Here is a 12,889-nt window from a genome sequence, read left to right on the forward strand (position 1 = left end):
ATTTTAACTATCTTTAAGGGTACAATTCAGTGGTATTAATTACATTCACAATGTTGCTCACCACTAGCTGCTTCCCAAACTTCTTCATCACCCCAAACAGAAACTCTGTATCCATGAAACAGTAACTTCCATTCCTCCCTCCCCCCTGTTTTAGGCAACCTGTAATCTATTTTTGTTTCTATGAATTTGCCTATTCTGCATATTGCGTATAAGCAGAATCATACAATATTTGTCCTTTTGTGTCTCACTTACGTCACTCAGCATAAGGCCAGAGCATGCATTACAGTTTCTTTTCTTTTTATGGCCGAAGAACATTCCATCTTATGTATAGACCACGTTTGGTTTCTCCACTTGTCTATTGATGGATACTTGGGTTGTTTCTACCTTCTGGCTGTTGTGAATAATGCTGAACTGAACCACGGTGCTCAGGCTGCAGGGGATTCAGAGGTGCTGTAGCTCATTCCACTCCTCGTGGCAGATTCTCTCCTGAAAGGAGAACTGAATAGAGCACCAGCCTGGTTGCCACAGAGGCAAAGATGATTTACTTCTGTTTTCTCAGTAGGTAGCTGACCTGGGACTGGAAGCCTATCTTTAGATGATAAGTCCAAGACTTCTCTGTGTCCTTTTCTCTTCCCACTTTTGGGGACTCTGTTTTTTTTTCCACCCCCCAGCAAGAAAAGCACTAAATTTTAATAGTAAAGACAGGTCGTACTCAGTGAGTTAGGAAACAGTTTAAATAGTAAGTGCGATGCGGCTTACTTACTCCATCTTTAGGGAAGAGGACACAATACTTCCACACAATTAAAACCAAAGACCTAACATTTTTATATCCCAGACATCTGTATTTTACACCTATTATGCCAAGAATCCACAGAGAATAGGTTCCAGCAGCTCAGGCTTCTTTCCATTGGTTCTCACAAGGGGAGAGAACCTGGAGCAGGCTGGTGCTTCAGTTGAACCCAGGAATCTTTCTCTTTGGCTTCCTACTTTCCTCTGATCACACGTTTCAGGAAGCTATCTCAGCTCTCAGAGTGCTACGCTCAATGCGCACATTAATTCTTTTGGAGAGAATCTGGCCCTTAACTTGTTTGTCCTCAACAGTGCCAACAGCATGCTGGGTAACACTGTAGACTCTTCCAGTTTTGCCATGGTAGCACTTGTGGGGCATTCCTTTTTCAACAGTGCCCATTCCCTCCATGTCTACAATATCACCTTTCTTGTAGATTCACATGTGTGTGGCCAAAGGAGCAACTCCAAGTTTTCTAAAAGGCCTAGAGAAATAGGTGCCTCTCCTTTGTGTTCATCATTTTGGTGAATTACTGCAACATGGCAGTTCCAGCTGAAAGGCAGGGACTCTGGTTTGAAGCATAATATTTGTACCTGCTTGCTTTAGTCAAGGTTCTTGCAGGAACCGGTGATAGAAACCAAGTGCAAACTGGCCTGAACTGAAAAAGAATGTATATCAGCTCATGGATCTGAACAGCCAGGACCCCTCCCGGTGTTTCTCTTTGTGCCTGGAATCTAGAGGCTCCCTGTTGCTTTACTCTGTCTAGTGGTGTCAGCAGCGATCCCTCCTGGGACAGTCTGGAGCCCATGAGCCTTGCCCTTGAGAAGTCTCTGATTCCAGGTGACTCACATGGTAATCTAATGGGATTTCCGGATAATCATCCTAGAATGCTAAAGGGACTTGCTTTCTGCTGTAACTAGTTCCAAATTCTTTTCTTTTTGTTGTTGTTGAGAATATACATGGCAGAACATTCTTCATATTTTCTTGAAAGTCTGTGGACCATGACTACTTCCTTGTTTCAAATTCTGTATCAGGCAGGTTGTGGGTTACAAAGGACAGACCCATGTGCTATCTTAAGCAAAATGACACTTTATTGGAAGGTTCTAGGGAGCTTACAAGAATAGACAGGAAGGAGGTTACAGGGCCAGGCTTGGAAGATTGTCAGTGAGGGAGCTCTGGAGGGCTGGGCCGCAGGACCTGCAGCTGTGGCCATGCTACAAGACAGGCCTTCTTCGCACATCACCATGGGGTTGAAATAATAATCACCCTGATCTCCTTTTCTTTTCTGTTATTTCCTTAAGGAGCAAGGTTCTGGGAGACAGGTTCAGTTCACCAAGCATTCATCATGGATCTCTTCCTCCATCTCCTCTGCCCCACCCTATAGCCAGTGCCCTGGACCATAATCTCACAAATCTCCAGGCTTCCACTTGAACCTCCCAGCATCCCCCCATCTGCTTGCAGCTTGGCATCCTTCCCTCTCTAATCCATCCTCGACACATAGGGATGAAGTTCTTCCAATATCACTGATTATTGATGCCCTATTAAAGTGACTTCGGGTCATCTCCCATTGCCATTGGAGCAGAATCCAAGTACTCACCCATAACTGGGGGGTAAGGTAGAAATTTACATTTTCTCCCTGCCAATTACTGATATGTGATCAAATTGGTATAAAGGTTCTTCTGGGGAGTAAGTGACTGACACACCAACTCTTCTTTTGAGTTTTAAAGCTATGGAGATCTGTTAGAGCAAGGAGCCTAGGGCAGTCCTAGCCAAGGCCCTGTGGTTGAGATAGGCAAATGGCTATTGAAACAAAATCACAATGAAGGTGGAAAAATACAGGGCTCTAGTTAATGGTGAGGGAGCCCTGGTGGCACTGTGGTCAGGTGCTCAGCTGCTAACCAAAAGGCTGGCAGTTTGAATCCACCAGCCTCTCCTTGGAAACCCTATGGGGCGGTTCTACTTTGTTCTATAGGGTCGCTATGAATCTGAATCGATGGCAACGAGTTTGGTTTTAGTTAATGGCGAAGAATATTGAATATCCCACGAACTGCCAAAAGAACCAACAAACCTGTCTTAGAAGAAGTACAGACAGAATGCTCCTTGGAGGCAAGGATGATGAGATTTCATCTCACATAGTTTGGACATGTTATAAGAGGAACCATTCCCTAGAGAAGGACATCATCCTTGGTAAAGTAGAGGGTCAGCAAAAAAGAGTAAGACCCTCAACAAGATGAACTGACACAGTGGCTGCAACAAGGGGCTCAAGCATAACAATGATTGTTAGGATGGTGCAGGAATGGGCAGTGTTTGACTCTGTGGTTGACTCTACGGTCAACAAGAACAACAGTTAACAAAACATGCCATGTCTGTGCAATAGAATACTGTGAATCATAGAAAGAGAACGAGGAACCTTTTAAAGTCATGTGATTATGTGTCCTGAGGACATACTGTCAGGGAAAACAAGCAAGGTGCAGAACAGTGTATGTATTATGCCATCATTTGTGTGGATAAAAAAGAAAAAAAATGTATATGTGTCTGTGAAAGCGTAAACTATCTTTGGAAAGAAATGTGAGCCCTCTAGTATGGGGGATGAGGAGATAGGGGGACCGGGGAGGGAGCTTTTTGTTATACATACCCATTTTTATGTTTTGAATTTTGTACCACAGGAATATTTTATTATTTAAGTAAATTAACAAAATTAACATAAAAGACACAGGAAAAAGATGTGGCAGTCTTCTTCTGTAAAGATTACAGCCTTGGAAATCCTATGGGGCAGTTCTACTCTGTCCTACTGGGTAGCTATGAGTAGGAATCAATAAAAGAGACTTAAAAGAAAATAAATAAAATTAGGAGATAGGGCTGGTAAGTTGGTCTCTGCCAAGCTGAGGTGTGAGGAGGGAAGCAGGCGCTGCTTGTAAGAGTGGGTGCAGTATTGAGAGGTGGGGCCTTTTTTTGGGGTAGAGGCCCCTGCCCACAGAAGCAGGCAGAGAGTTGCAGCGTCTCTGCCAGTCTTGTGCACTGAGACAGGCCTAAGAGGTGCTTGATACTCCATGGTCTTAGTGTGGCCTCAAGGCCCCCAGTTAGCGGCCGAGCACCTAACTGTTGCATCACTAGGGCTCCTTAAGTCACAGCTAGTGAGAGGCAAACCAATGATTCAAATCAATGTCTGTCTAACTCCAGAGTCAAGGTTCTGATTAGCCCTTGGGGGCAGCTTCCCACTCTGTTGATAACAAGTACGGCTGCTGTTTACGGAGCATTCATTATGGGCCAGGCATGTCCAAAGTGCTTTACCTGCATTGCCCAACGGCCATCTGAGGTCCATGCTTTTAAAGGTAATTTTCCAGAAGAGGAAACAGAAACAAAGGCACAGAGAGGTTGAGTAACTTGTCCGACATTACACAGCAAGTAAGTAGAAGAGCTGGGACCAGAACTCGGTTGGGCACCCTGGCTCCAGCATCCATGACTTAACAGCTTTGTGGATTGGACTTCATTAGAACCAACTTTCCCAGAGCCTTTCCCATCTGTCTCCTGACACTGCTCCCAACTAGGGGAGCAAAAGATCCACTTCCTTGAGTTTTCCTAGTTTCTCCTCAAGGGAACATTGCCTAGTACCTGGCTTGCTAGTGGGAAAGCTGAGAAGCGCACTTTTGGAGCCTGGGATGCTCATGTCATTCTCATGTCCTTCCTGGCTCTGGCTCCCAGTGCCCCGTCTGTGGGATGGGCCTGGGAGACTCCTGAGTGTCTCTTCCTGAGCTCACAGGGCTGGTGCCCGTCTATGCATCCCACACTAAATGTCTCTGTGTCCAGGGCCCAGTCAGAGCTGGGCCATAGATGTCCAAGCCTCAGCCCTCAGAGAGCCCACAGTTTGAGGGACGACAGACAAGCAAATAGATATGCTCCTCATGTCAGTTGGGGTCTCCTAGCCCCAATCTCATACTCCCTTTTCCTACTTCAAATCTACCCGCTGATCTTCCCTCATCTCTTCTTTGCCTGCCTCTCTCAGGAACAAAAATAGTCTTTTTGAAAATTCCTCTCATTCCCTCTGCGCCTACTGACACCTTCAGTGTCAATTTATCAAGTATTTTCCCAGGATTCCTGAAGAGGAATTCTGTACTTGCTGTCAAGATCACAACATTTTCACACCACTCACGACTTCCACAGATAGTCTCCTGTGTGCCAGTTGCTGGCAGAGAACTACATGCAGGGAGCCCCAGGGACTTGAGGGAGGGGAGCCAAGCTCTAGGACAGCCAGGATAGGCTTTCCTGAGGAGGTGAGCCTTGTCCTGAAGGACAGGGAGGACTTTGGCAGGTCAAGAAGGGTGGTTGGGGGGACAGTGTGAGGAGGGTGTTCCAGTCAATGAAAGCAGCTCGTTGTGTGTGGGGTGCCAAGGAAGGAAAGTGCCTGTACCTGTGAAGAGGACAAAGACCAGAACACAGCATTTAAGCACTTGGCTGCCAATAGAAAGATTGGTGGTTCAAACCCATCCAGGGGACCCTTGGGAGAAAGGCCTGGCAATCTGCTCAAGCAGAGATTGTTGTTGTTAGGTCCTGTCCAGTTGGTTCTGACTCATAGTGACCCTATGCAGAACAAAACAAAATACTGCCTGGTCCTGTGCCATCCTTACAATCATTGCTATTTTTGAGCCCATTGCTGCAGCCACTGTGTCAGTCCATCTCGTTGAGGATCTTTCTCTTTTTCACTGACCCTCTACTTCACCGAGCTTGATGTCCTTCTCCAGGGACTGGTCCCTCCTGATAACATGTCCAAAGTACGTGAGACGAAGTCTTGCCATCCTCACTTCTAAGGAGCATTCTGGCTGTCCTTCTTCCAAGACAGATTTGTTTGTTCTTCTGGCAGTTCATAGTATATTCAATATTCTTCTCCAGCACCACAGTTCAAATGCATCAATTCTTCTTTAGTCCTCCTTATTCATTGTCCAGCTTTCAAATGCATATGAGGCGATTGAAAATATCATGGCTTGGGTCAGGTGCACCTTAGCCCTCAAAGTGACATCTTTGTTTTTTTTAACAGTTTGAAGAGGTCTTTTGCAGTAGATTTGCCCAATACAATATGTCATTTGATTTCTTGACTGCTGCTTCTATGGAGGTTGATTGCAGATCCAAGTAAAATGAAACTTCAGTCATTTCTCTGTTTATCATGATGTTGCTTATTGGTCCAGTTGTGAGGATTTTTGTTTTCTTTATGTTGAGGCGTAATCCATACTGAAGGCTATAGTCTTTGATCTTCATCAGTAAGTGCTTCAAGTCCTCTTCGCTTTCAGCAAGCAAGGTTGTGTCATCTGCATAATGTAGGTTGTTAATGAGTTTTCCTCCAATCCTGATGCCATGTTCTTCGAGTAGAGATTACAGCCTAGAAAACCCTATGGGGCAATTCTACTCTGGGGTCACTATGAGTTTGGAATCGACTCAGCTGCACCTAAAACAACATGCATCAGTGACATAAGCCAGCTTTAATGTTACTGATCTGATTGATCGGTTCTGAACGCCACTTAAAAAGTTTGCTTAATTGGCTTTCTGGTGTCAATTTCTGTTGGAAATTCGGTCACATCTTACTATTTGCAGCTCATATTAGGAAAAAGGTAAACTTACATGTGTTTAATAAAAACTACATCTCCCTCACGCTCGACTTCCAGTTTATTGTTTAAGATTCCACCCTCAGTTTGCTGTCTTTGATCATTTCACGGGACACTTTGGTGAGATGAAGAGAAAAGACTGCCACAGAGTGCTCAAGAGCCTCTCCCCAAATTCTGTCCAGTTGCCACCAAGCCAGCTGAGAACCCAGGCTTTTTAACTCGGCCCCAGCCTGCATTTCCACATATGCTGCCACAGCTAGGAAGACACAGAAGATTAACCACGCAAGGATCAAGGAGGGGCCTGCGAGTCTCACTGGCCTGCTGCTCAGATCATCCGGTGGCTAGTTGCAAACGGAGGAGTCCTGGGGGCACAATGGTTAAGTGCTTAGCTGCTGACCCACCCAGTGGCTCGGGAGAAAAGACCCGGCAGTCTGCTTTTGTACAGATTACAGCCTAGGAAACACAGCTTGACGGCACACAACTACAACAGCTGCAAACGGGGTTACGTGCTGAACGCTGCCCGCGTGTCCTGGGCGTCGGCATAGTCCTGCATCTGAGGCTGGGGGCTCCAGCTGAGAGCCTGGGGAGCAGAGAGATGTCTCAGGGAGCACAGAGAGTGATCCCAGGGAGCTGAGAGAGATCCTGGGAGTAAGGTGCCATCCAGAGAACGAGGTGAGATCCTAAGGACCAGGGAAAAATCCCCGGGAGCGGGGAGGGATCCCGGTGACCTGCCTGACCCCTGCTCCCTGGTGGGAGCAGTCTGATGGCTAAGGATGCCACATCTCAATATACTGAAATTATCAAAATTTCATGGTAATTTATTCCTAATATATTCTAATATATTCCTCTTATGCATACCTTTTTGGTAGCAACATTTCTTAGGTGTGTTAAAGAAGTTGAATGCTGTGTTTGGGGAATTTATCCTTTTTACAGAATTTGTCTTTTTAGGGTAGCTAGTGAACATAAACTTCTTAGTGGTACAACAAAAACTTTTGTTCTAAATAAATACAAACTTTAGTTTATCTAATTTCGCTTGAATATTATTGAGTCATTTTCTATTGTGCCTCCATTTTCGTATTTTAAGAACGCTACACTATTTTTCAGAATGATCAGTTTGAAGAATCCAACAAATATACCAATTAACCAAAAAAAAGACTTACATTTTATAGATTTACAGCAATTCACGTTATATGGGATGGTTTGAACATTTTCAAGATGCAGTTTAACTAGATCTGCTTTTATTATCTTTATAAACAATTTGAAGGAGGCCTGGTGTCACAGTAGTTAAGTGCTCGGTTGGAACCCACCAGCTGTTCAGCAGGAGAAAAGACCCGGCAGTCTGCTCCTGTGGGGCAGTTCCAGTCTGTCATCCAGGGTGGCTGTGAGTCAAAATCAACTTGACGGCACAGAACAACAACATTAGCAATCTGAGCAGTCACGTGACATCACCTGGGCTCATACCTGGAATAGTGATCTGAAAGAGGGAGACTGAGGGGGAGAGAGAGGAGGAGACTGAGGACATGGGGGTTGGGGTTTGGGGTCCCTGGAACCTGGTTCTTCTAACACTTGAGACTCCACTCCTCCCCCCAAGCCACATTGTTACATGATACAGGTTTGGGCAAACCAGTAAACTTGGTCAATTGTGTGGATGGGTCATTTAGAAATTTGGTTATTGGCTCTGGGCAATTTTGTGTCCAGTTTTCTTGGAGAGTCCTTGGTGCTCCTTGTGCTAGGTGCTGTCTGAGCTGGGCCTGATTCTGTCCTAGGTTCCTTCTGGAGTTTGGGAGCCTCAGCCTCTGCGACGTCCTGACCCACATACCGCCACCTCCCCGGCCCATGCCCTGCTCAGGCTTGATGGGCTCGGAACCAGCCCCCAGTTTCCTGCTCTGGATCTCCATCAAGTCTCTTGGGGACCACTGTCCTCTCCTCTCTATCACTGCTTCCAGCATCACCCCTCCTTTCAGCCCTCCTGTCTCCTCAACAGCCCCTGCTGGCCAACATACCTTTGCTCAGGCTGTCTCTTGGCCCTGGTGCCCCCCTCCCTCTCAGGCCCGTTCTTCTCCCACACTTCTTCCCTGATGCTGTAGCCCTTGCTGCCCTCCTCTATGACTTCTAGTGAGCCAAGGGGCAGCACTGGTCACACCTGAACTAGAGTGGTACTGCCACCACAGCTAATCTATCACCTACACCGTATCTGTATAGCCAACTGTGTGAGGTTTTAATTCCAGGTCCATCCATGACCTGTGTGATGGGACCTGGCCCTCAGTGTCCTATCCTAGTAGTGACAAGGAGGATGGATGAAGGGTGGGGTTCTGAGACGTAAGGGGAGTTTGGGACTGGTCTGGGGTGGAGGCTGAGTGCAGGGAGAGGCATCACCCCAGTCCTGGACTCCTCTGGCGGTTCTGCAACAGGAGAGGGTGACGGGAGGGAGGACACTGAGTAGGTTCTGAGCTGAGATTTTATTGGGATGAGCCATGGCAGTTAACAGTGGACAGTTCAGGAAGGAACCAAGATGGGGTACTGCAAGCAGGTGGTCAGTAGAGGTGGTGCCAGGCACTCAGCCATCTCAGAATCTCCTGGACACCTGAATTCCAACACCTTTCTTTGGAATCAGCTTTTTGATAACCTTCTTCACCTTCTTGAAGAATTTTTTTAGGCCTCTGCGAGCTCTCGCCACCTAGGTAAGAGTGGGGGGAGATTAGTAGAGAAGGTTGGCATGAGCCAGGGTAGGGTCTGCAGGCTAGGAGGGTAGGATGGTCCTCAAGTACCCATACTTGGAAGGGACAAGTGTGGAGGGCCCAGAGAGAACTGGCAGTGTGGAGAGGTCCCCGACTGTGTTTGGTTTGCTGTGTGATCCTGCTCATATCACTCAACCTCCCTGAGCCTTGGTTTCATCTCCAAGCTGGTTTCTCTGCCAGCTCTGATAATCCATGATTCTATTGTTAAACTTCATCGTGCATCAGAATCACCTGCAGGGATCATTAAAACACAGATTCCTGGGGCCCACCCCTAGAGTTTCTGATTCAGTAGGTCTGGGTGAAGCCTGAGAATTTCCATTTCTAACAAGTTCCCAGGAGGTGCTGATGCTATAGGTCTAAGGGGTCCACACTTCTCCTCAGCTGGGATTTAGAAAATAATATTGGAATCATTGTTCTCTGTCCTTGGGCATAGAGAATGTGACTCAGCTAGAGCTGGGCTCACAAGGACTCACAAGGACACATCAACTGGGCCCTAAGTATAAAGACAATAGTGAGGATAATCTTGGAAAATACCTTTCAGGGAAACTTTCATGTAAACCATTCAAACAGAGCACAAAAGACTTTCCACTTTTATCTTTTTCAATTAGCATTTAGTGAATAGAAAATTTTTTGGACCAATGAAGACCCTCCTGACTGTCCTTACTGAAACCTGTACCAATGATTGTTAAGAAAGACAATTCAAAATGTAGGATCACAGTTTCTAGCCAATCTGTGAAAAGGTGAAGCTTTCAGTGATTTTGCCCATTTGTAATGTTAACATATACCAATGACTCTGTAATGATCTTTGGACTCAGGCAGACTTGGCTCTGGCAGCCTGCTTGTCCGTTTCCTACTTTTGCCTTTTTGAATATATGCCGAATACAACTTCTTTTTGCTTTACTCAACTTTGTGATGTTTTTACCCTACAACAGCTGTAAAAGTAGCGTATGTGTGTGCATGCATGTGTATGAGTGTGCCCACGTGTGAGTGCATGTGTGTGTGCATGTATGCATACATGCGTGTGTGTGTATGAGTGTGTGTGTGCAGGCTGTATTTTGTAGAGAACCTCTAGGGTAACGTCCAGCTTTGATAGCCCATGGGAATGTCTCTCTCTTTCCCTGGGGTTTGAGGGTAGGGGCAGTCAGGGCCTGGGAATTCTCAAGCACCCCCTTCCCATAAGACCCCTCTCCTACCCTCAACATTCTTTCCTCTACCTCAAGAACCCTCAGCGGCAAAGCCACAACCCTGTACCCATCTGTTCTTCATATCCAACTCAAGTTTTACCTGCCTTATAAATCTTCCCTGGAGTTCCTGGTTAATACAAACAGTTAACAGGTTCAGCTGCTAACCTAAAGGTTAAAAGTTCCAGTCCACCCAGACGTGCTTCAGAAGAAAGTCCTGGTGATCTACTTCCAAAAACCAGCCACTGAACAAACTATGGGGCACAGTCATACTCTGACACACATGGGGCTGACATGAGTTGGGTTGACTCAATGGCAACTGTTTGTTTTATAAGCCCTTCCCAGGTCTCCTGGCTCTGCCTCTCTCTCAACGTCTTCTGCAAATCACAGCTCCACCTACTGACAGTACAATCCAATGGGCACTTAATTCATAGAAGGCCCTCTGCAGCTTCCAGTCCAGGGTTTCTCAATCCTGACCCTCCTACAGATCAATCAAACCAGACGCTGGGGATGTGGCCTGAACTCAGTAGCTTACAAAATCTCCCAGGTGACTGCCATGTGCAGATAAGGATGGGAACCCCCTGGCCTGTGGAGACTGAGATTCAGGGCAGTGAAGTGGCTTGCCCAGGTCACTAAGTAGAGCAGTGGCTCAGCTAGGAGTCATCTTTTCTGGGTCAGTGTTGTCAGACTCTTAGCAGACTCTCAGGGCTGGGAAGAGTGTAAAGCCACCTAAGAGGTCTGTCCAGCAAGTAACAGTCCAGCCCTCCAGCACTTACCCCTTTTTCTGAAACCTCCCAGCCTGAAGTTCGGGCTCCTGAACCCTCTGCCCCTCTAGCCCTCCCCTCTTTCTTCAAGGTCCCTGGGAGTTTTCTCACCCCTGTAGGCTTTTGGGGTTCACAGGTGAGCTCCACACTGATATCCTCCTCACCAGTCTTGAAGAGCACCGAGCAGTTCTTCACTTGCTGTGGAGGAGAGGAACGAAATCAGCCCATGGTCACCTCCTAGAGGGCACCAGTGCAGCATAGAAATCAGGGCACACTGGGCTCCGGGTGCGGAGATAGCCGAAGAACAGAGCCAGGAACTCACTCGATAGCCTTGGGATGGGGTATAGGGAGCTGGGGTCTGAGGACCTTACCCCATCGTCTTTGAAAGGACACTTCTCAGGAGTAAGCTTCTCCACAATCTTGCAGTTCGTCTCTTTGATGATAAAGGACAGCGACTGTGGTTTCAACAGTGTTGGGTCCTATCAGCAAGGAGACAATAAGAATCTCAGTCCTCACAGTTAGCATGTCCGTTTATGAAAAGACCCAGAGAGCATCCAGCCTGTCCCTCAACAGATGGGGGCATCAGGGCCCAGAAAGACCCCTGCCACCATTAACCAGGTCCAAACTGAGGTCCAGAGAAGGGGAGTGAATTAGCTAAGATCATGCAGCCAAGAGTGGCAAAGCAGGGACTTGAACCCAGGTCCATATGACCCACATATCTGGCACTATTTCTACCATGCCATGCCACCTATCATAGCAGCTGGAAAAAGCGCAGAGCGCTGCTTAAGGGGACGGCTGCCGTTATCTCACAGATGGGGAAAATGAGGCCCAGGAAGGTGAGGAGGTCCTTCCTATAAAGCCTCCCAGCCCATCAGGACAGCAGGGCCCTTAGCCCTTATCCCTCCAAAATGTTCTGGCTGGAGTGGGCTGTGCCCTGGGCCCTCCCTGCTCCTTCTTACCCAATCTGGCTGTTGCTGAGCCTCCAGGACACGGAAGGCATACTCCTCGCCTGAATGCTCGTTGTAGGTGTTGATGGACAATTTCAGCACCTCAGCTTGGCTTAGGCTGAAGTCCTCGGTCAAGGAGGTAGGCTCTGACCAAGTCAGACCCAGGAGCAGCAGGAGCAACAGCACGGGCACTCTGATACCTTCCATCTTATCTGGTTGCAGTCTGCAGGGTGCAGCGTCTGCTGGGTTTTATGCCTGCCTGGGATAGGGTGGGGCTACCCTTCTGCAAGCTGACTTCTGGGAATTCCTAGTAGGTCAGAAATGATTTCAGTGGCTACTTAACCTCTTGGCTTCTTGCTTCACAGAAAGTAATATTAGGGAAAGAGGAAACTGACCCTTAGCAGAGGGGGCTGACACCAAACTCTGACCAAAATCCTTACCCCACCCACCCCCCATAGCAGCCTACGTCTTCCTTCCCAGTTTGCTGCAGAGGGCAAGAGTGCAGGGCTTGAATCTCCTATTATCCCCAGTAAGAAAGACTGCATGGTGGATGGGTGGGGATCATTGGGTCCAAGTCCTGGTTCTGTCATTTTCTGGGTGGGGGTCCTTGTTCGAGAGACTTAATCTCATCAACTATCCCACTCAGAGAGCTGGAGGGTGTTCCCTGCAGTGAGGGACACAACAGGCTGGGATGGAGTGCTTATGAGACAGGTAAAGTTAACTGTGCTGGCGGAATAAAAGAGCTATCAAAGGATTACCACCTAGAAGTTGTGTAACCAGGAACCATACCCTGTCAACATAAAATAAGATTAGAACACCTTGTGAATTACTACTTCCTCCTTAGTGTTTTTCTAGTCACTTCCCTCTTCTTACAGGCA

The 12,889-nt window shown here is 47.2% G+C and overlaps 1 protein-coding gene and 1 pseudogene across 1 annotated transcript; both read right to left on the minus strand.

Moving 5' to 3' along the window:
* Positions 1-855: 855 nt before the first annotated feature.
* On the minus strand, positions 856-8,279 carry LOC111821294 (60S ribosomal protein L21 pseudogene; annotated as a pseudogene).
* A 542-nt stretch (positions 8,280-8,821) lies between these two features.
* Positions 8,822-12,261, minus strand: LOC111819544 (cathelicidin-related peptide Pt_CRAMP2-like). The gene is made up of 4 exons (XM_023726599.1): positions 12,024-12,261; positions 11,436-11,543; positions 11,176-11,262; positions 8,822-9,058 (listed from the first exon to the last, which is right to left on the minus strand). Exons 1-4 carry the CDS (start codon positions 12,216-12,218, stop codon positions 8,948-8,950), a joined length of 501 nt encoding a protein of 166 aa, XP_023582367.1. The 5' UTR covers positions 12,219-12,261; the 3' UTR covers positions 8,822-8,947.
* Between the last annotated feature and the right edge of the window lie 628 nt (positions 12,262-12,889).

Source organism: Trichechus manatus, unplaced genomic scaffold, assembly GCF_000243295.1.
Source record: "Trichechus manatus latirostris isolate Lorelei unplaced genomic scaffold, TriManLat1.0 scaffold00001, whole genome shotgun sequence".
NCBI lineage: Eukaryota > Metazoa > Chordata > Mammalia > Sirenia > Trichechidae > Trichechus > Trichechus manatus.